Source organism: Lactuca serriola, chromosome 2, assembly GCF_051521515.1.
Source record: "Lactuca serriola cultivar US96UC23 chromosome 2, Lser_US96UC23_V15, whole genome shotgun sequence".
In the NCBI taxonomy this organism is placed as follows: Eukaryota; Viridiplantae; Streptophyta; class Magnoliopsida; order Asterales; family Asteraceae; genus Lactuca; species Lactuca serriola.
In genome coordinates, this window is record NC_136409.1 from 86,774,536 (window position 1) to 86,798,654 (window position 24,119).

At 38.8% G+C, this 24,119-nt stretch overlaps 1 protein-coding gene across 2 annotated transcripts in view; it reads right to left on the bottom strand.

Moving 5' to 3' along the window:
* Positions 1-364: 364 nt before the first annotated feature.
* Positions 365-24,119, bottom strand: part of HDA08 (histone deacetylase 8) — a 68,332-nt gene continuing 44,577 nt past the window's right edge. The window contains exon 4 of one of the 2 annotated variants that reach the window (XM_079024257.1): positions 365-526. In XM_079024257.1, the coding sequence (XP_078880383.1) occupies positions 485-526 (42 nt within the window). In that variant the 3' untranslated portion in view covers positions 365-484. Of the gene's footprint in view, positions 527-7,012; positions 7,043-24,119 lie in introns of those variants that run through there. The other variant, XM_079024258.1, reaches the window with a different exon arrangement.

Here is a 24,119-nt window from a genome sequence, read left to right on the forward strand (position 1 = left end):
CTGTAGCTAACATTTTAGGTGCAGGATTGTCAGTCCCGTATAGATCTATACACAAATTCACGCTCTCCCTCCAGGAGACTCTGGTTAAAATTTAGGACTTTTAGCATGTAATCTAGTAGGTACCATGAAGTAGTGGCTCATATTTTAGTATTAACTTGTTTACGTATAGTGTGTATATGTTTTCTTGTTCTTATAAATGAATAGTGTACTTACATTGAAAAAAAATTAAACTTATGTAATTATTCATGTGATGTATTCTTGACCTAGAAATAGCGTGAATTGATCCTGTCACACCCCCAAACCTGAACGGAGGAAACGTTCGAGGGCGGATGACGTTATGTCTAGTATCACAACAATTGTATAGTAAAGAAAGTACACACCACCATATTACATTAGTTGAAAAGTTTACATGATTGTATCAATACAAGTTCAATAGTTGATTACACAAATCATGATTCAAAAATATGCAAATAACGTCATCGCGTTAAGCTTCAAAAGATTGCTGACAACCTGCCTTAGTGATTCCCTGAGAACACAAGTTATTTCGAAGAAAAAGTGTCAACAATTAAGTTGGTGAGTTCATAAGTAGTGGTTTGAATAAATGTATGCTATTCAAAAGTTCATGTATGTATTTCCAAAAAATCCCATATTTTCTTACAAGCTGTGTAGTAAATCATTTCACGCGTGTAATGTATGTTTTGAAACAAGAAAAATCCCTTATTTTCCTAAATGTATAAATACAGTCTTTAAATGTTCAAGACCGTAAACTGTAAGTACTATACTATGTTCAAAATGTTGTTGCATAGTATTATTATAAAATTAAAACTATGTGATGATCGTTGAGGTACGTAAAAGTAAATCGAAATACTACTTTTCCCATAAAGACATGATACTGCATTAATCATATATTCGGTGAGTTCTCATAACCATACTATCATATTTTCCTGCATGCGACGGTCTTCAGGCGTCGAAACGTTATGACACTTGTCACCCCGCGGACTGTAGCTAACAGTCAGGTTGCGGGATCATTAGTCCCGTATAGATCTATACACACTTGTCACCCTCTCCGGGCGGGAGATTCTGGTTATAAGACAGGACTTACTGTAATACCCCCATTCGGTATAGTGAAGATGTTGTCTCATGAATTCTCAATTATGTTACGTATCATAAGTGTATGTTTTTCGCAAAGTCTATCGTTTTTCAGAGTATTGCCAAAACCATAGTAGTAATGTAAATATTCCCGTGAATATAAAATGTTGTAGTTGAAATGCTCACTGTTGGTATGAAATCGTATGTGTATTTATAAGTAAAACACATTTTTATTTATAAACCATGTTGTTTTCCTGAAGTAGGTAAAGTAATGTAAGATGTTTACATGTTAACTAAACCATTCGGTAGTTGTAAAAACACCATGCAATGTATACTAAAAAATTTGATGTTTTCATGCGAGTAAGGTTACGTTTGTACTTGTATTCTCCCCCGTATAATAATAAAAGCCTTTTAAAAGCATTTAAAATGGTAGAAAAGGGGTATGAACTCAGTTGTTTGGTTTGAAGAGAGTGAGACGAGAATTGAGCAGAACTTCGACTGTGGAAAGCTGTGTCTTCGGGTTTCTCGAGGATCTCGGTAGCGTAAAAACTTCCGTCGGGGCTCGGGTATTGAATCGAGGGTGTCGGGATAGCTTCTGGAGCTCAAGAGAGTGTGAAAGTGAGAGAGAAGTTGAGAATGTGTGCCAAAAATCCGGAGCTCATGCACTCTATTTATAGTGCTGGAGCATCCCAGTATGCTGGGCGTACTCCGGAGTCGTCAGCGCTTACGACTTGAGTCTAGCTAGCCTGCTAGCCGATGGGACGGGGTTCTGTGTCTGAGTACGCTGGGCATAACCCAATTTATGCTGGGGGTAAATTGGATTTCCAAACTTCTAAATTCCGTAACTTTTGCGTACGAGCTCCGATTTTCGCGTTCTTTATATCCACGTGTAGGTGAGACAGTACTCTACAATTTTCATTTAGACTCCGTCGGCTAGTTTTGAATTTATTTTTAATAGTATATTTTTAGTAGGTCGGGACTGCTAAAGTCTGTTAAAAATCCATAACTTCTCTATCTGATGTCCGTTTTTGTCTGTCTTGTTATCATTGCGATGCGCTTGCCGAGATCTTCAACTTTCGTTTAGATTGCGTCGGCTAAAAATGGCTCGATATGTATTTCAAGTTTTTAGCTGTCTATTGCTATTTTGAAACTTCTAAAAATCTTAACTTCCTTATATGAAGTTAGATTTGGGCGTTCTTTTTATGCATATTTACAGCTTAACGATATCCACGACTTTCATTTAGATACTTAAGGCTAAAAAGTATTTTATCGGAATTTCGTATTTTACGCTTAACAGTGTTTTACCGGTATTGCCGCGGATCTTCGATCGGTCATAACTTCTTCGTTATAACTCGGATTTTAGTGTTCTTTATATTTTTGGAAACCTCGTTATGATATCTACCACTTGGTACAACCCAATTATGGTTTTTATGAAAGTTTAATTTTGACCTAGATTTTGCTGGTGTTACAGATCCCTAAACTATACCTATTAAAGTTTATATGTTGTTCTGTTTGTACCGAAAATGATTAAGGAACAAAAATATATCCATTTGCTCTTCATGTTACAAAAGGGTTAGAAACAATCATTGAAATAAATTTTATACTTATATATATGTTGCATGTATAATTTATAATTTAGAAGACAGCCGGACAAGCATTCTTATCTTAAGCCCACAACCAAACAAGGAACATGAGTTAAAGTAGAAACACTGGTACTAAGCCTGTTAAATCATATATATATATATATATATATATATATATATATATATATAGTTTGATAAAAATAGTAATTTAAGTAGATTAAAATGGTTCGATAAGTTTATAAAAGCATTAAATATCTTGAGATGATTTGTAACTGTATTTAAGTGTTAACAGAAATACTTCGTGTTTTGCTTGTATTCCCCCCCCTAAAAGTATTGGAAAATGGTAAAACATAAGGCTATGAACTCACCTTAAGTGAGTTATCAAGAGGGGATACGGTGTAGTTGTGCTAATCCTCAAGTTAGAACCCATATCAATATTCGTATCCTTATAGTTTTTAACGCATGTATAATTAGTGGACATAATAGTACTTATGCTAAAGAATAACGAATTATGTAAGAATTACTTACAACGAAAGTGTCTTAGAAATGAACCTAGGGTATGAAAGACGTTTTCGGTCAGTTGAATATGTGAACTGTTCTTGGTGGAAATAAGGAGACTGAGGTGTTTTCAGTTGGTAATATTAAGATTGGATGGTGATTTCGGTTGGTAATAAGAAAACTTAAAGATTTTTGGCTAGGTCTTATGAAGGTTCAAGTGAGTTTCGGATGATACTTGAGAGGATTTAGATTGTGTTCTTGGGAGGGATATGCGAGATTTCGGTCTAGATGTGTGATAATGATATGGTGTTTTTGGTCCAACATATAAATATGGCTAAAAATATGATGGGATGTTTACATTGGAACTCGCACTTTCCTTTTTGAATTGTATGACAACGGATAGGATTTGAGCTGATTTCGGTGAGAAACTCTACCTGAGAAAAAGAGTTTTGGGCTGAGAACAGGTTTGTGGTCCGAAGGGAATGCGGCCTTGCACGTTTGCGGTCTTGACCGCAAACATGATTGTGGTATGATGGAAGGTATGGCTTGCGAAGGTTTTCGGTGGGGATTTCGGTCCTCACATTTGGTTCCTATTCTTGTAACAATTATCAAATAAAAGGTTTATATATATTAGCATTTTAGTTTAGCCTTAATAAATAATAAATCAATAAATTTGACTTTCATTTAGCAAGTTTGACTTTTGTTGACTTTTACAAACAAGCAAATAACGGGTGGTCACATCATCCCCCGTTAAAGAGAATTTTGTCCCAAAATTAAGTCTATAGTGATACACATGAAGTAGGGAAAAAGATATGGGTACTTTTGTTTCATTTGATCTTCCTGCTCCCAACAGGTCCCCGCTTGGCATTCCAGCGAACCTTCACTATAGGTATACGGCTTCGTTTGGTTCTCTTGACTTCCCTATTTAGAATTTCTACTGGTTCTTCCATGAAGTTGAGGCTCTCATTTATCTCGATTTCATCGAGTGGGATCACAAGAGTCTCGTTGGATAGACACTTCTTTAGATTAGACACGTGGAAGGTAGGGTGCACGTTGTTAAGTTCTTGTGGTAGTTTGAGTTTGTAAGCTAGTAGGCCGTTTCTAGCGATAATCTAGAAAGGCCCAATGTACCTTGGATTCAGTTTGCCACGCTTTCCGAAGCGTATCATGCCCTTCTAGGGTGAGACCTTCAATAGCACATGGTCACCAACCTGGAATTCCAAGGGTTTTCATCTTCTGTCTACGTAGCTCTTCTGTCTGTCCCTAGAGGCTTTTAGTCATTCACGGATTTGAACAATCTTTTCAGTCATCTCTCTGATGATCTACAAGCCAGTGAGAGTGCTTTCAAGAATTTGTTCGTCATCTAGCTTTGTATCATCCACTTTAGTCCAGCAAAGAAGTGAACTGCACTCCAGGCCATAAAGGGCTTCGAATGGGGCAACCTTGATACCGGTATGGTAGCTGTTGCTGTATGAGAATTCGACCAGTGGCAAATGGGTATCCCATGCTTTACTAAAGTCGATCACACAAGCTCTCAGCATGTCTTCTAAACAAGAAACAACATCATCCATTGCATTAATAATATAATTTAATGCAAGTGTGTTCTGTATAGTTATAAGACACCAAAAATATGAATCCAATATAAGAGACGAGTCTTGAACGTGCTCCATTTTCTCAAAACCTGGCATCGGTACCTGTCTACTGATGACTTGAGTATACAAGTTATTTTGAAAGAGTTTATCAGCTTTAAAGCTGGTGAGTTCTTAAGTATTTTAGTGTCATTGCTTGTATGAAAATGTTTGTAAGTGTTTGATGTATAAGTTTGTAAAATTTTATAGTAAATGTTTGTATCTCCTAGAAAATCCTATATTTTCTACTAAACGTAGCCTTCTACCAAGGCATCAAATGTTCTGTATATTTTTTTCTTGTAAAAGTGTGTATTTTCCCAAGTGTAACTATCATTAACAAAATATAGTTTTCACATTACCGTTTATGTGAGAAGATCACAATGTGAATGCAATGGGAAAATAATAAAGTACTGTAGTGTTGTAAATATTAACTACTGTTGTACTAACTACCTTAAACCGATTGTTAATTAAGGTTTAATGTGATATAATTTTAACCATACTTGATTGACTAGTTAAACACGACGCTTGAAGACTTCAAAATGGTATGACATTCGTCACCCGTAGAACTGAAGGTCCCACTATAGCTAGCAGCAAGGTGTAGGACGGTCAGTCCCGTATAGATCTATTCATTATGTTTCTCATAATAGTATATCCTCTTAGTTTCTCATCATAGTAAGTTTGTATTGACTCATTAATGAACTGACTTTTATATGTTTCATTGTACTAGAAATAGTGAGTAGTGACTTCCTAAACTATACCTATTATAGTTTACTAGTAGAGTTGTTTGTATGACTGAGTGTGTTGAACTGAGATAAAAGCTTATATATATATATATATATATATATATATATATATATATATATATATAATATAATATAATATAATATAATATAACTAAGGATCAAATGACACTCGGACAAACAACATGGTTCTCTAAGTCCACAACCAAACAAGGAACAGGAAATAAAGTGAGTTATCAGTCCTAAGTCCTTCCAACCTTACTTATAACTACATATGCATTAGATATGGTTTTGACAATATATAAGTTTAAAAGAGTTAAAAGAAAAGGTTTGGCATATAAGAAAAAGTTTGATAAAGAGTTTAGCATGTAAAAGAGTTTGATAAACATTTTGAAGTAGTTTGTTTGATAAAACAGTTAAAAGTATAGTAAATCCATTTGTTTGATAGTTATTAATCACATGTGATTGGTATAATAACTATAATGTTTGAACTTGTATTCCTCCCATAAAATCATTTAAAATCATTTAAAAGATAAGTTAAGGGGTATGAACTCACCTATAGTGAGTGGTTTGGATGAACGAGTGGTATAGGATGCTAAGTGCCAAGTGAAGACTTGAGCACATAAATGGATCCTATATTAGCATATAATGACACATATATGTATGTAATTAGTGTTTATAACGTCTAATCATGAAATGGAACAACCTTAGGGACTATGAAACACTTGTATTGACGTGTTACGCAACATAAGGTTGCATATAAGGGGTGTAGGGCCTCACTTTGGAGTTTACGGCCCAAATGGTAAGACTCCCATGAGTTCACGACCCATGGGTTTACGGCCCTATGAGTTTACGCCCATAAACTCATGGTATTTTGTACTAAAGTGTGTGTTAAGGTCTAATGGTCTCCCAAGGAGTGTTCTAGTTCACAAGCTTATCTCCTAGAAGTGTTTAAGGTCAATATGGCACCATTTTAAGGGTTTACGGCCAAAGGAGATGATCTTGGCCACAAACTCCCTTTTTTCTTGTCAAATGGATTTTTTCTAAGTGTTCTTCAAGTATTTCAAGTATACAACAAGCTAAGGAGAGAGTACTTACGATATAGAAGCTTGAAAGGGTTTTCAAGGTCCAAAAACACTAGTGTGTGTTCTTGGTGAAATGAAGAACACTGGAAGATCTAACCAAAAGAAGAGATTTCATGGATGAAATCAAAGGGTTGTACTAGATAAATCTTTGTATCAACTAATTAAATGGAAATATGACACACCCCGAAAACCGAAGGCGGAAACATTTCCGGGGTTGACTGCACGTTGAGTATCAAATGCAATGCACATAGTAAGTAAAGTAAACAACCATTACATTACATACATAAAAGTTTACATTTGTTCCAAAAGTAAAGTGGTACATTGTTTTACATATGTATATATAAACAAAAGCAAGACGAGTCTTGAAACGCGCTCCATCTTCGCCAAAAGGAGTCATCGGGTACCTATCTAATACGGACCTGAGAATACAAGCAGTTTGAAAATCAGCATAACGCTGGTGAGTTCATAAGCGGTTTTGTTTTGTGAAAAATGTACAAGTTCCTTTCCGTTTCTGAAAATGTTACACACCAAGAAAATCCCATATTTTCTTAAAAGTTGGTTATTGAATCCCAAAATGTGGTGTAAAGATGTACACTGAAAACATGTTTACCCTTGTGAAATGTAAAGTTTAGTTATCTGGTTTGTTACAACTTTCTGGTTATGTACAATGTTTTCCCCAGGAAAATCCCATATTTTCCTGAATGTTGGTTACCGAATGTGAAAGATATAAACTGAAAACCTGGTTATCCTTGTGAAATGTATTAGTTTTAACACATATATAAAACTAATATATACAAAGTAAATAAATTACTTTATTCATTATTTCTATTATGTAAATCTCTGTTATCCTAATTGCGAGTTCCATAACCATACGATAGACTAGATATGGCAATAAGTAGTCCACATCACCTTATCACTTTCGTCACCCTTGAACCATTTCGGTTCGACTGTAGCTAGCAGCCAGGTGTGGGGTAGTCAGCCCCATATAGATCTATACACTTAGGTCACACTCCCTATCTAAGAGATTCTGGTTACGGTTGCGGTCCTCCACTCGCGTATCTCTGTGGAGTGTTCTCCGAGGACGTGTCTCCAATTATATAGGATTAACAAATTTACTAGTAATAATACGATTATCCTCCACTTGCGTATCTCTGTGGAGTGTTACCGAGGACAAAACAGTGTACTAAACTTTTTGTTAAAGTTTCAAATGTCATGCTTTTAACTGATAAAATGTGGAAAACCATTTGTGAAAATATATAAAACATAACAATTTATAACCCATTTCACAAATATATGTTTACGTGCTCTGCATGTTTAAACGATTATCAGTTATAACAATCAGTGTTAAAAAGCATATGAGATATGGAACACACACATGTGAAACAAGTTTTGAGTACAAGTAATCCCTTGTACTTTGCTTGTATTCCCCCCTGAAAACAATGAAAAACAGTGAAAAAGGGTAGGGGTATGAACTCACCAGACGAGAAAACGCGACTGTTTGGATGCTAAACGTTGGTTCGGGGCTTGTTAACACGCGAGGTTCCTATGTAATATGAAATAATATCCAAATGTATCTAATTAGATTTTAATTTACTAATTAGGCATGATAATACACTCCAATGAGCGAAAACACTTCAAAACAAGTGTTTGGAGTGACCCGGGTGACATCTACGGACGTGTCGGACTTAGGAATTGAGTTTACTCTTCAAGAGTAAACTCCTTAAGGATTTTACTGCCTTATTCACCACACACACATGAGTTCACGGCCGTGAACTCATGTTTGGGGGTTTTATGGTGCTAGATGGCTTGAATACACATGGGAAATGTTGGAATGGATTTATCTAAGGCCTTGGGATGGATTATATTCACTTAAGAATCATTTATGGGAGTTCACAGCAGTAAACATGGAGTTTACGGCCATAAAATCCCCCATGCTCAATCCTTAATTCATTTTGTGAGGCTAGGACAATCACATGTGATTCCAACTATTTTTCCAAGTCTTAGTATGAGTTTTGGGCACCATTTAACATGAAATAATGAGTTTACGGCCCTGGAACTATTTCTTGGGGAGCTATGGCCGTAAACTACTAAATGGGAGGATTTAATCATGTTTAAGGTCTCCAAACTAATTTTGGTGGGTTCTAGGATTTATTCCAAGGCTAAAGGTGTGATTACATGGCTTTATAACACATGAAAATGAGTTTACTCCCCATGAATGAGGAGTTTACGGCCTAAGCTTATTCTTGGGCAGTAAACTCATGTTTACTCCTCAAAAACCTTGTTTAGGGTGTTCTAAGTCCGAATTGGTAAGCCATATAGTCGTATCTAAGTCCCAAAATTGGTTTGGAGGGGTTTAAAGGCGTAAAAACCCTTTTATTATGTGTTTACGGCCCAAGCATGCTCGTTGGCCGTAAACACATGTTTGAGGTCCAAAATCAAAGTTTAAACACGAATTTGAAGGCCTAAGAGGTTAAACAACAAGTTAGGGATGTTACCTCATAGATTTGGAGCCTTAAATTAATGTTTTGGACCTTGAATATTTGATTGAGGAGAGAGGTTAGAGAGAGAGTAGTGAGAGAGGGAAAAAGCTTCAAATGGAAGCTTAGATTGCTTTAAATATTGTCTAAGATTTGGACACGGCGGAATTCTACCCGATACCGACGTTAAACGGTGCTTTTGGTCGCACCCGATTGAGTTACCGTAACCCGATATGGTCGATTCTAAAATGTTTCCGATTATTAATATGAAGTGTTAATGTGAGTTCTAAACATGCTTAGACACTCATTAAGTCATAATAGATGTCCCACAATTATGACCTAATTAAATGATGTAACGGAAACGAATCGAAAACGACGAATATATTAATGAAAAGGGTTACAATTGATGAAACGAACTTCGGGTTCTTACAAAAGAATTCTTACATTTTTGGAAGATCAAGATGAAGATCTTATGATACTTGAGAGAGAAATTGAATTCTTAGACTTGGAATGGAAGAGAAATGAGGAAAAGTCATGAAATATCATATATATATATATATATATATATATATATATATATATATATATATATATATATATAGCATGAGTTTATGGCCCACATGTAAACTCATGGTGGTGTGGCCGTAAAATCTGTATGATGGGGTTTAAAGCTTGATTAAGGCATAAAGGCTCAAGCAGATACTTTCTAACACCCGATCCTTGAATGTACTATGCTTAGAACACTCAAACAGACTCTAAATAGTGCTAAATGAGAGCAGAAACAAGTCTAACTTTGATTGAATTGATTGGTTGTACAAGATGGAAATTACGGGTTGTCACATCATCCCCCCGTTAGAGAGAATTTCATCCCGAAATTAGAGTTCAAGCAAAGAAGTAGTTACAAATAACTAAGTAAAAAGATGAGGATATTTCAATTTCATTTGATCATCGCGCTCCCAAGTGAATTCTGGTCCTCGCTTGGCATTCCAGTGAACCTTCACTATTAGGGTATGACTTTGCTTCGTTCGCTTGACCTCTCGGTCCATGATCTCTACAGGTTCTTCCACAAAGTTGAGGCTCTTGTTGATCTCGATATCGTCGAGTGGGATAACAAGAGTCTCGTCGAACAAACACTTTTTCAAGTTCGAGACGTGGAAAGTAGAATATACGTTACTGAGTTCGTGAGGTAGATTGAGTTTGTAAGCTACAAGGCCGATTCTAGCGAGAATTTCAAAAGGCCCTACGTATCTTTGATTTAGCTTTCCAGGCTTTCCAAAGCATATCAAGCTCTTCCAGGGTGGGACCTTCAATAGAACACGGTCGCCCACCTGGAATTCCAAAGGTTTCCTTCTCTTGTCTGCGTAGCTTTTCTGTTGGTCTCTAGAGGCTTTCAATCGTTCACGAATCTGAACGATCTTCTCTGTCGTTTCCCGAATGATTTCCGGACATGTGAGAGTGTTGTCAGGAACGTGTCCTTTAGCTAACTGTGTGTCACCCACCTCAGTCCAGCACATAGGGGATTTTCACTTTCGGCCATAGAGGGCTTCAAATGGAGCAGCGTTTATGCTCGTGTGATAACTATTATTATATGAGAACTCGACAAGGGGTAGATGACTATCCCATGTATTTCCAAAGTCTATCACACAGGATCGCAACTTATCTTCCAACGTTTGAATAGTCCTCTCACTTTGTACGTCAGTTTGAGGATGGTAGGCTATACTCATGTCCAGCCTAGTTCTTAGGAAACTTTATAGCGATTTCCAGAAACTCGAAGTGAATCTATTATCTCTATCAGAGATAATGGATATGGGAACACAGTGTAGTCGTACTATCTCTCTAATGTATGTTCTAGTGAGTTTCTCCATCTTGTCGGTTTCTTTGATAGGCAGGAAGTGTGCGGACTTGGTTAACCTGTCTACGATCACCCAAATGGTATCGAGACCACGTGTAGTCTTGGACAACTTGGTTATGAAGTCCATCATGATCCGCTCCCACTTCCATTCAGGCATCTCTGGTTGTTGGAGTAAACCGGATGGTTTCTGGTACTCGACCTTAACCTTGGCGCAAGTAAGGCATTTACTGACGAAGGTAGCAATCTCTCCTTTCATTTTAGGCCACCAGTATAGTTTCTTAAGATCCAGATACATCTTATCTGAACCTGGGTGGACGGAATATCGAGTGTTGTGTGCTTCGGTCATGACCAAGTCTCTGAAACCACCGTGTTTCGGTGTCCAGATCCGATCCATGAAATATAAGGCTCCGCCACCCTTGACTTCCAAGTTCTTATCCATCCCTCTCAGGGATTCACTCGCCACATTTTCATGTTTCAAAGCTTTGAGCTGAGCCTCCTTAATTTGTGTAGACAAGTGTGAATGGATAGTTATAGTCAATGATTTGACTCTACAACCAGAGTATTCTTTCTGACTTAGGGCGTCAGCTACTACATTGGCCTTGACAGGATGATAACAAATTTTGCATTCGTAATCACTGAGTAGCTCGACCCACCGTCGTTGTCTCATATTGAGCTCATTCTGGACAAATATATGTTGTAGGCTCTTGTGGTCTATAAAGATAGTGCTTTTTGTGCAATACAGATAGTGTCTCCAGATCTTCAGAGCAAACACAACTGCTTCTAAGTCAAGATCATGTGTGGTTTAGTTAACCTCGTGCGTCTTGATCTGTTTTGAGGCATAGGTGAGGACCTTACCTCGTTGCATCAGAACACAGCCGAGTCCTTGGTTGGTTGCATCGCAGTAGACCATGAAGTCTTCTATTCCTTCTGGGAGGGAGAGTATCGATGCGGTGCATAAGGCTCGTTTCGGCATTTGGAACGCTTTCTCTTGTTTCTCTTCCCAATCAAAGGCCATGCCTTTCTGGGTCAATGTAGTGAGCGGTTTCGCAATCCAAGAGAAGTTTTGAATGAACCTGCGATAATAGCCAGCGAGGCTTAGAAATTGGCGAATTTCTGTAGGCGTCTTCGATGCTAACCAGTTCTCAATGGCTTTGATTTTGGAAGGGTCCACATGAATTCCATCTTCACTAACGATGTGACCCAGGAATTTGACTCTTCGAATCCAAAACTCGCATTTAGAGAACTTCACGTAGAGCTTCACAGATCGTAATGTTTCCAAGATCTGGCGTAGATGCTTACTATGTTCTTCCTTACAACGAGAGTAGATAAGTATGTCATCAATGAAGACAATGATAAACTGATCCAAGTAAGGACGTCATACCCTATTCATTAAGTCCATTAATACTGCGGGCACATTAGTCAATCCGAATGGCATCACTACGAACTCGTAGTGTCCGTAACAAGTTCGAAAGGCTGTCTTCAGAACATCCTCCCTGAGCACTCGTAACTGGTGATACCCGGATCTCAGATCTATCTTTGAAAAGTAATTCACCCCTTGAATTTGGTTGAACAAATCCTCTATGCGAGGTAGAGGGTAACGATTCTTAATGATAAGCTTGTTTTGTTCTCTGTAGTCGATGGACATACGAAACGATCCGTCTTTCTTCTACACGAACAAGACCGGAGCTCCCCAGGGTGAGAAGCTTGGTCCAATAAAGCCCTTGTTGAGCAGTTCGTTAAGTTGACCGGATAGTTCCTGCATCTCAGCTGGTGCTAGACGATAAGGAGATTTGGCTACTAGGGTAGCCCCTGGAACTAAGTCGATTCTGAACTCGACTTGACATTGCGGAGGTAATCCTTGGAGTTCTTCTGGAAAGATGTCGGGAAAATTGCGTACTACTGGAATGTTCTTTATGTCTTTCATCTCTTGGCTCACATCGACAATACGAGCAAGGAATGCACGACGTTCCTTTCGTAAGTACTTCTGGGCTTAAATACTTAAGATGATACGAAGGTTCGTGCCGGGTTTGTCGCCATAGACTACTAGAGTTTCACTAGACGACAGATTAAGGCGAACAACCTTTTCATAACACATGATGTCAGCACGATGTAGGCTCAAGCAATCCATGCCGAGAATGACGTCGAAACTTTTAATTCAGACCGGCATGAGGTCGGTTGAAAATGAATGGCTATCTAGAGTTAGAGTACATCATATGTATATACTGCTAGTGCTCTCGTTCTTTCAGTTAGCCATTTCTAAAGTGAATGGTTCTTTAAGTGCTCGTGATTTTTGCTTAAGTAAGTGAGCAAATTTTTGGTTCACGAAGCTCCTCTTCGCCTCACTATCAAATAGAATGCATGCATAAGAGTTATCGAGGAGACACGTACCAGTGACCACTGTGGGGTCGACAACTGCTTCCTTGTGGCCTATAGCCAAAACTCTTCCCACTCATCGGGCATTCCCTGCCTTCGGGCAGTTCCTTTTGTAGTGGCCCACCTCACCACAACCGTAGCAAGCCTGGCCCACACTAGCGCCGGGGACTTGGTTGATTGGCCTTACCATAGCTTTGCAGAAATGGGCGGTGTGCCCCTTCCTGTTGCAGTTAGAACACTGCATTTCCCGGCAGGGTCCAGTATGGTGGAAGCTATATTTGTTGCACTTCGGCAAGTTTCCAGCATATTGCTTTACCAGACCTACAGCTGCAGGTGCTATCGCAACATGAACCACCATGACCTTCTACTTTTTGGCAGCTTTCTATGCAGCGTTCTTCGTCTTCTTTTCATCCCAGAACTTCCGCTTGTTGTCAGCGGCTTTGGAGGGTTCTGATATGGCTAGGGTTGTTGTTGATGGGGTACGGACCCTATCGTCAATGAGTCGTTGTGCCAATCGCTTGGCACTGTCGAAGGCAGTGGGGTTTGAAGCTAGTACATTCCCCTGAAATGGAGGCACCATCCCCCAGATATACCTCTCAACCTTCTTTGCTTCAGAAGGGACCATTCCCGTACATAGCGCTACCAGATCACTGAATCTGGCAATGTAGGAGATTATGTCGGAGCCCTTCATGGTTAGGCTCCAGAGCTCCTGCTCCAGCTTCTGAACTTCACCCCTTTAGCAGTACTCTTCGATCATGAGCTCCTTAAGAGCCTCCCATCCTATAGCATTTGCCACTATAAGAGATAGTGACTTGACATTGCTATTCCACCACGTCAGAGCTTAGTTCGCAAAGGTGTAAGCGGCAAATTTTACTTTGCTCCCTTCCGGACAGGAGTAGATCACGAAGAACGACTCCGTCTTCTCGAACCATTGCGAGAGGGAAATGATTCCGCTAGTTCCATTGAAGGCCCTGGGTTTGCAGCTGGTGAAGTCCTTGTACGAGCACTCTCTAGAGCACACTGGAACTTCAACAACACTGGGAGGCACATAAGTCCCACTCCCACTAGTCCTGGTAGTGGTGAATTGTGCTAAAGCTGCAGTAATAGCCGCATTCACAGCAGTTTGGATAGCTTCTGGGTTGTATTGAGGAGGAGGAGTTGGAGTTTGATTCAGAGTTATTGGAGCAGTGCATCTCGCTGATCGACGCGGAGGCATATTATAGCTATAAGATCACAAAGATGAAGATATTGGTAAGAATTTAATAAAGAGAATGATGAGAGTGACTCATGGACTAACTCTCCATAGCCCAACAACACAGTTGAATAGTATGATTGAATGTAGATCTAGTACTAGAAAGATGAAAGCATTTGGATAATAATTTCCATGAGATTAGATATCTATCAATAATACTGGTATTACAGATGTAACAAGTTTGGGAAAAATGACCTAGAAGTAGTTCTCACATAAAACCAAGATAGGAAAATTTTGATAGAATAAAGACTTATCGACCAAAAGTTCAAGGTCTTAAAATAACGGGAAATTACAGGGAGAAGTGCTACTTAGAGCATAGACAAAAAAGGCTAATCCCTAAACCAAAAGAAAAGATGATCCAGACATCTTCTACCGACGACGGGTAATCCTCGGGCGAACCCTCAGATCTGCCAGTTGACGAACTATGTCTTGAAGATGTCGCTCATGAGCTCTCTGACGCACTCGAAGTTCTATGACTTCAGCTCGAGATGCAGCTAGTTGTTGTTGCAGAGTCTCATTGGCTCTCCTTGTCCCTTCCATATCCTCTTCGAGATGGCGAATGCGGACCGTGTTAACGCCCGAATTGGCGTCAACTTCCATGACTCGGTCGATGGCTGCCCTACCTTGCTCGTCATTCCGAGCAATTTTGCGGACCATAATGGGTAGGACTCTGTCCGTTGAGCCTCCCTCGCTCAAATTATAGAAGCTTCGATCTCCGTTGTAAGGTAAGGGTTGACCCTGTTCGTGGCTCCATCTATTCAAGTTTGTTGCCCACAGGGGTGTGGGGCCTTGAAATACTGGACGAGGGTTAGGGTTTGGGATTTAAGCCACTGGGGGTAGGTTATTGACTTCGGGTTCGGAGTCAGAATCCTCCGAGAAGTTCTCTGCAAAGTCATCATCCAAAGGGATTGGACGATTCTCTTCTGGATTTGCATCGACCCTTCCTCCGTTACCTTGGTTAGGGAAGTACGGGTCGCCAGGGAGATGGAATCTAGCCATGTTTATCTATGCGAGAAAAGGGGTAAAAGAAATATTTAATAGACTTACTAATTTAGATAATTATAGGATGATCTTTATTAGTTACTTCAATACTTGCACAATGCATACCAGCTACATGAAATCGAAATGGGATAGACCTTCGAATAAGTGACCCTAAGTCCAAATCCACAACCAATCAAGGAACAGGAAGTAAAGCAAAGATCATAGATTCTCAATCTATGATATCCTAGTCACATATAACCTTAGCGTATCCACTTAACAACTATTGACCTACTAATAAAGACCTTTAGTTCTCAGGTAAGTAATTATAGTAACACAAAATACTCCTATAATATTTTAAGTTTATGTTCTGTTCTAATGTTTTCATTGAAGTAGTGTTTGTAAGTTTTTAGAATTGCTGCAACACCACAACCATTCCTAGGCACATGCTAATCACTTCTCGAAAAGATATAGTTGATCAGGCTATATCACTCCCAGATCTGATTATATGTTCTGAAGCCTGATTGTGTTGTTCAACAATCGTAACACTTTTGTTCTGTCCTAGTGACACTGATTTTAGTATGAATGCAGGTATGTATACTTGGTTAAATATTTTATTATTTAAAAGTATAAACTCTTGTTCAGAGTATTTTAATCCCGTTGTGTTTATAGTTTGTATATCTTTTATGGTTTGATATACTCGATTTACTATAAACAATGCTCTGATACCAATCTGTCACATCCCAAAACCTGAACGGCGGAAACGTTCCGGGGTGGAGGACGTCATGTATAGTATCACAACAAAGCATAATAGTAAACAAGAAACAACATCATCCATTGCATTAATAATATAATTTAATGCAAGTGTGTTCTATATAGTTATAAGACACCAAAAATATGAATCCAAAATAAGAGATGAGTCTTGAACATACTCCATCTTTTCAAAACCTAGCGTCAGTACCTGTCTACGGATGACCTGAGAATACAAGTTATTTTGAAAGAGTTTATCAACTTTAAAGCTGGTGAGTTCATAAGTATTTTAGTGTCATTGCTTGTATGAAAATGTTTGTAAGTGTTTGATGTATAAGTTTGTAAAAGTTTATAGTAAATGTTTGTATCTCCTAGAAAATCCTATATTTTCTACTAAACGTAGCCTTCTACCAAGGCATCAAATGTTATGTATGTTTGTTTCTTGTAAAAGTGTGTATTTTCCCAAGTGTGATTGTCATTAACAAAAGATAGTTTTTACATTACCGTTTATGTGAGAAGATCACAATGTGAATGCAATGGGAAAATAATAAACTACTATAGTGCTGTAAATAGTAACTACTGCTGTACTAACTACCTTAAACCGATTGTTAATTAAGGTATAATGTGCTATACTAGTAACCATACTTGATCGACTAGTAAAACACGACACTCAAAGACGTCGAAATGGTATGACATTCATCACCCGTAGACCTGCAGGTCCCACTATAGCTAGCAGCAAGGTGTAGGACGGTCAGTCCCGTATAGATCTATACACAAATTCACACTCTCCCTCCAGGAGACTCTGGTTACAAAACGAGCCATAGCAGTGATGCCATGCCCCGAAGTAGTGGCTCACATTTATGTTATAGTATTCTTGTATATGTATTATATGTACTAGTGTAGTGTATATTCTCTCTGTCTAGTATGTAGTATGTTGTCTTTGTTTCTCATCATAGTATGTTCGCTTATATAGTGTAGTGTATTGTATGTTCTCTTAGTTTATCTTTATATTATATTTGTTCTGTTTCTCATAATAGTATATCCTCTTAGTTTCTCATCATAGTAAATTTGTATTGACTCATGAATGAACTGACTCTTGTATGTTTCGTTGTACTAGAAATAGTGAGTAGTGACTTCCTAAACTATACCTATTATAGTTTACTAGTAGAGTTGTTTGTATGACTGAGTGTGTTGAACTGAGATAACAACTTTTATGACTATACATATATACATAATATATAACTAAGGATCAAACGACACTCGGATAAACAACAGGGTACTCTAAGTCCACAACCAAACAAGGAACATGAAATAAAGTGAGTTATCAGTCCTAAGTCCTTCCAACCTTACTTATATAACTATATATGCCTTAGACATGGTTTTGACAATATATAAGTTTAAAAGAGTTAAAAGAAAAGGTTTGGCATATAAGAACAAGTTTGATAAAGAGTTTAGCATGTAAAAGAGTTTGATAAACATTTTGAAGTAGTTTGTTTGATAAAACAGTTAAAAGTATAGTAAATCCATTTGTTTGGTAGTTATTAATCACATGTGATTGATAAAATAACTATAATGTTTCAATATGTATTCCCCCCATAAAATCATTTAAAAGATAAGTTAAGAGGTATGAACTCACCTATAGTGAGTGGTTTGGATGAACGAGTGGTATAGGATGCTAAGTGTCAAGTGAAGACTTGAGCACACACACGGATCCTATATTAGCATATAATGACACATATATGTATCTAATTAGTGTTTATAACATCTAATCATGAAATGGAACAACCTTAGGGACTAGGAAACACTTGTACTGAAGTGTTACGCAACATAAGGTTGCATATAAGGGGTGTAGGGCCTCACTTTGGAGTTTACGATCCTAATAGTAAGACTCCCATGAGTTCACGGCCCATGGGTTTATGATCCTAATAGTTAAGGTCTAATGGTCTTCCAAGGAGTGTTCTAGTTCACAAGCTTAGCTCCTAGAAGTGTTTAAGGTCAATATGGCACCATTTTAAGGGTTTACGGCCAAGGGAGATGATCTTGGCTCTAAACTCCCTTTGTTCTTGTCAAATGGATATTTTCTAAGTGTTCTTCAAGTATTTCAAGTATACAACAAGCTAAGGAGAGAGTACTTACGATATAGAAGCTTGAAAGGGTGTTTAAGGTCCAAAAACACTAGTGTGTGTTTTTGGTGAAATGAAGAACACTTGAAGATCTAACCAAAAAAAGAGATTTCATGGATGAAATCAAAGGGTTGTACTAGACAAAGCTTTGTATAAACTAATTAAATGGAAAGAATTCTTACATTTTGGGAAGATCAAGATGAAGATCTTATGATACTTGAGAGAGAAATTGGATTCTTAGACTTGGAATGGAAGTGAAATGAGGGAAAATGATGAAATCTCATACATATAGCATGACTTTACGGACCACATGTAAACTCATGGTGGTGTGGCCGTAAACTCCATATGATGGGGTTTAAAGCTTGATTAAGGCATAAAGGCTTAAGCAGATACTTTCTAACACCCGATCCTTGAATGTACTATGCTTAGAACACTCAAACAGACTCTAAATAATGCTAAATGATAGAAGATGATTGAATTGAATGGTTATACAAGATGGAAATTCCGGGTTGTCACATCAGGGATAATAGATATGGGCACACCATGTAGTTGTATAATCTCTCTAATGTATGTTCTAGTCAGTTTCTCCATTTTGTCAGTTTCTTTAATTGGTAGGAAGTGTGCGGACTTGGTTAACCTGTCAACGATCACCCAAATGGTATTGAGACCACCCGTTGTCTTGGGTAACTTAGTTATGAAATCATTTTAATCTGCTCCCACTTCCACTCAGGTATTTCTGGTTGTTGTAGTATACCTAAGGGCTTTTGGTATTCTACCATAACCTTGGCACAAGTCAGACACTTGTCCACAAAGGTAGCAATCTCTGCGTTCATGTTTGGCCACCAATATAAATTATTGAGGTCAAGATACATCTTGTCTAAACCTGGATGAATGGAATATCGTGTCTTGTGTGCTTCGTTCATGACAACGTCTCTGAATACACCAAACTTCGGTGTCTAGATCCGGCTCATGAGATAACGAAATCCGTCACCTTTGACTTCTAAGTTCTTGTCTATTCCCTTTAAGGCTTCACCTGTCACATTCTTGGGTTTCAAGGCTTCCTGTTGAGCCTCTTTAATTTGTGTCTAAAGATGTGAATGGATGGTCATGGTCAGTGCTTTGACTCTACGACCTGAGTACTCCTTCCAACTAAGGGCATCAACTACTACATTGGCTTTGTCGGGATGATAACGAATTTCGCATTCGTAGTCATTTAGTAGTTCTACCCATCGTCGTTATCTCATGTTGAGCTCCTTCTGGTCGAATATGTGTTGAAGGATTTTGTGGTCTGTGAAAGTGGTGCTCTTCGTACCATACAAGTAGTGTCTCCAGATATTTAGAGCAAATACTACCGCTCCAAACTCAAGATCGTGAGTAATGTAGTTGACTTCGTGTGTCTTAAGTTGCCTTGAGGCATAGGTGATGACCTTTCCCCATTGCATAAGAACACAACCTAGCCCTTGATTGGATGCATCACAATATACTACGGAGTCATCTATTCCTTCTGGAAGGGACAATATTGGTGTGCTGCATAGGGCTTGTTTTAGCGTTTGGAACACATTTTCTTGTTTCTCTTCCCAGCTGAAAGTCACACCCTTTTGAGTTAGGGTGGTAAGTGGTTTAGCGATCCTTGAGAAGTTCTGGATGAGCCTACGATAGTAGCCAACAACGCCTAAGTATTGACGGATCTCAGTAGGCATTCTTGGTGTTGACTAGTTCTCGATTGCCTTGATTTTTGGAAGGGTCCACGTGAATTCCCTCTTCGCTGACCACGTAACCTAGGAAATGTACTCTCTGAATCTAAAATTCGCACTTTGAGAACTTCGCATAAAGTATTTCTGTTCGTAATGTTTCTAAGACCTTTCGTAAGTGCTAACTATGTTTCTCCTTACTGCATGAGTAGATAAGTATGTCATCTATGAATACTATCATGAATTTATCTAAGTAAGGACGGAACACCCTGTTCATTAAATCCATAAACACTTTGAGTGCATTGGTTAATCCGAAGGGCATCACTACAAAATCGTAGTGACCATAACGGTTTCGGAAGGCTGTTTTGGGAACATCTTCCTCTAGAACTCGTAACGGTGATACCCGAATCTTAAATCAATCTTTGAAAAGTAGCTTGCTCCTTGAAGTTGGTCGAACAAGTCGTTTATACGCGGTAGAGTGTATCGGTTCTTAATGGTCAGTTTGTTTAGCTCGTGGTAATCAATGCACATACGGAACAATCCATCATTTTTCTTCACGAACAAGACCGGTGCTCCCCGGGGTGAGAAGCTCGGTCTAATGAATCCCTCGCTGAGTAGTTTGTTTAGTTGACTGGATAGTTCTTGCATCTCTGCTGGTGTTAGACGGTAATGCAATTAGGCTACAAGGGTAGCTCCAGGGATTAAGTCGATTCTGAACTCGACTTGGCGTTCTGGTGGTATTCTAAGGAGATCTTCGGGAAAAATGTCGGGAAAATCAAGGACTTCAGGAACGCTCTTTATGTCTTTCACTTCCTGATTCCCAACTACCATGTGGGCTAAGAACGCTTGGTATTCCTTTCGTAAGTACTTCTGGGCTTGGATGCACGTAATGATTCAAAGGTTCGTTGGTTTGTCGCCATAGATGACTAGGGTTTCACTACTCGGTAGACTAAGGTGAACGACTTTCTCATAATATAGGATGTCAGCACGATGGGGACTCAACCAATCCATGCTGATGATAACGTCGAAACTTTTTATGGAGACCGACATAAGGTCGATTTGGAAAGAATAGTAATTTAGAGTGAGGGTGCATCTTATACACACACACACACACACACACACATATATATATATATATATATATATATATATATATATATATATATATAGTGCTCTCAGTCTTTCCGTTAGCCATTTCTACAATAAATGTTTCCTTTAGTGTTTGTGGTTTCTATTTGAGTAAGTGTTTAAATTTGTGGCTCACAAAACTCCTCTCCGCTCCACTATCAAAGAGTATGCACGCATAAGAGTTATTGAGGAGAAACGTACCCGTGACCACCGTGGGATCTTCCACAGCTTCTTCATGATCTATCGCCATTACTTTCCCCACTCCACTAACATTCTTTTCCTTCAGGTAGTTCCTCTTGAAGTGCCCAATTTCGCTGCACCCGTAGCAGGCTTGGCTTACTCCAATACCAGGGACCTGGGTGATTGGTTTTGCTGGTGCCCTACAGAAACGGAAAGTGTGCTCCTTCCTATTGCAGTTACCGCAGTGCATCTCCCGACAGGGTCTGTGATGATGGAAATTGCACTTGCTGCACTTCGGCAGGTTTCCAACATACTGCTTTGCTGGTATAGGGTTAGTAGGGGTTGATGCATCATGAACAACCACTATATAATATTTCTTGGCGGGGTTCTGTTCCTGTTGGTTCTTCTTTTTGTCCCAAAACTTTTTTTTGTTGTCGTTTACCTTGGCTTGTTCGGGGACAGGGGTTGCTACGCGTTGGTAGGCTCCATGGTCAATGAGTCTTTGAGCCAAGCGTTTGATGCTATCAAATGTAATAGGGTTTGAAGAAAAAAATATTCCCATGAAGTGGAGGAGGCACTCCCCAAATATACCTCTCTATTTTCTTGCTCTCTGTGGGAACCATCCCTGGACACATAATAGCCAGGTCACTAAATCTATTAGTGTAGGCTACTATGTAAGAGCTTGTCATGGTAAGGCTCCAAAGTTCCTGCTCTAGTTTCTGTAACTCGCCCCTCGGGCAGTACTCCCCCATTATCAGTTCCTTTAAGTTCTCCTATCCCATTGAGTTAGCCACCATGAGTGTAAGTGACTTGACATGGCTATTCCACCATGTGAGGGCCCTATTAGAGAAAGTGCAGGCAGAAAATCTCACTTTGCTCCCCTCTGGGCAGGAGTAGATCTCGAAGACTGACTCTGTTTTCTCGAACCATTGCGTTAGAGAACTCATTCCCCCACTCCCATTAAAGGTTTTGGGTTTGCAGTTGGTGAAGACCTTGTATGAACACTCCCTAGGGTGTCCATGTTTATCTCCATGATACGTTTTGGTATCGGTTCCAGCCACACTGGTGCCACTAGCGTTGATTTGGGTCATGGCTGCTGTCACAGGTGCGGTCACTACAACTTGGAAAACTACAGGATCGAATTGCGGTGGCGGAGATGGAGTTGAAGTTATTGGTGGTTGTTTTTGAAACGTCTATTTGATTTATGTGGCGGCATCTTTTAGCTATAAAGTTTTTAAAGATGAAAATGATGGTAAGACTTCATTAGTGATTATAAATCAGGTGACTTTGAACTAATATACCCTAGTTCAACATGTATTCTACAAGGAGTTTATAATAGAAGTTTACCATAAGTAATTACTTGTAAAGTAATTGCTATAAGTTTGATAGTATTATTCCAAAGTAAATAACATGAATGTCAATTCCATTGGTATATTAGGTGCATAGAGTTCGGAAAATTTGACCTTGAAGTAGGTCTACAACATACTAACTTAACGGGAAAACTTCGACAACATACCGATCTATCGAGAAGTGCAATTTCGATGTCGAACTATAAACATGATGTGACAACCTGAAAATTTTTGCTTTATAAGCTCAGTCAGTCAACTTAACTCAATGTCAGACTCACTCCTGCTATCATTTAGCACAATTTGGAGTCTGTTTGAGTGTTCTGAGCTCAATGCACTCAAGGAATGAGTGTTGGGAAGTACCTGCTAAAACCACAGAACAACAAATCAAGCTTAGCCTCTCCAAAAGGGAGTTCACGACCTAAGCACAAGAGTTTACGGCCGTAAATGCAAGGCATGGCCGTAAACTCCCCTATATAGGCTCTTATTCTTCAACTTTCGTTAATTATCTCATTCCAACCTCAAGAACACTCCATTTCTCTCTTAACTATCATTCTGATCTTCATTCTGGATCTTCAAAAGTTGTAAGTATTCTTCCTTGATTTGTTGATACAACTCTTAATCTAGCATCCTATCATGATTTCATATATGAAAATCATGTTTTCTTAGATCTTCAGGTTTCACCAAGAACATACACTAGTGTTCTTGGCCAAAATCAACCATTCCAAGCCTCTATATCGTAAGTATTCTTCCCTACACTTCATATCTAGTAGGAGGCCTTGAATTACAAAATTGAAACATGCCTTTTCCCATGAAGATCATGAGTTTACGACCCAAGATCTTCCTTGGCCGTAAACTCCATGTTATGGCATGTTTAGGGCTTAAAATCTTCCAACAAGCAACCCTTGGACCTAGAACCCTTCCTTGATGGAAATAGGACCTTAAACTACTCTCAAATGCATAATGACCATGAGTTTACGGCTGTAAACTCCTTTGGGCCGTAACTCACCAGAAGCCTCCATTGAGTTGGTCTTTCTCATCCTTGTGTAAAGCAAAAGTCCCTCAAGCTTCTCGAACCTTCAAACAAACACTTATGCATGTTTGACCATGATTTTACGACCGTGAACTCCCTTTGGCCGTAAACCGATGATAGTAAACTCTTGTTAGTGCCATTCCAAACTCCTTAGTCCAATCACATGTGATTCCAACACTTGGTTAAAGTGTTTCCTAGTCCTGAAAGGTGTTTCCTTTCATATAGTTGCTTATAAACACTATATCCATGCCAATATATGTCATTTAGGACTTATTGTGTCTCGGGACTTCATTCGTGGAACTCTTCATCCTTA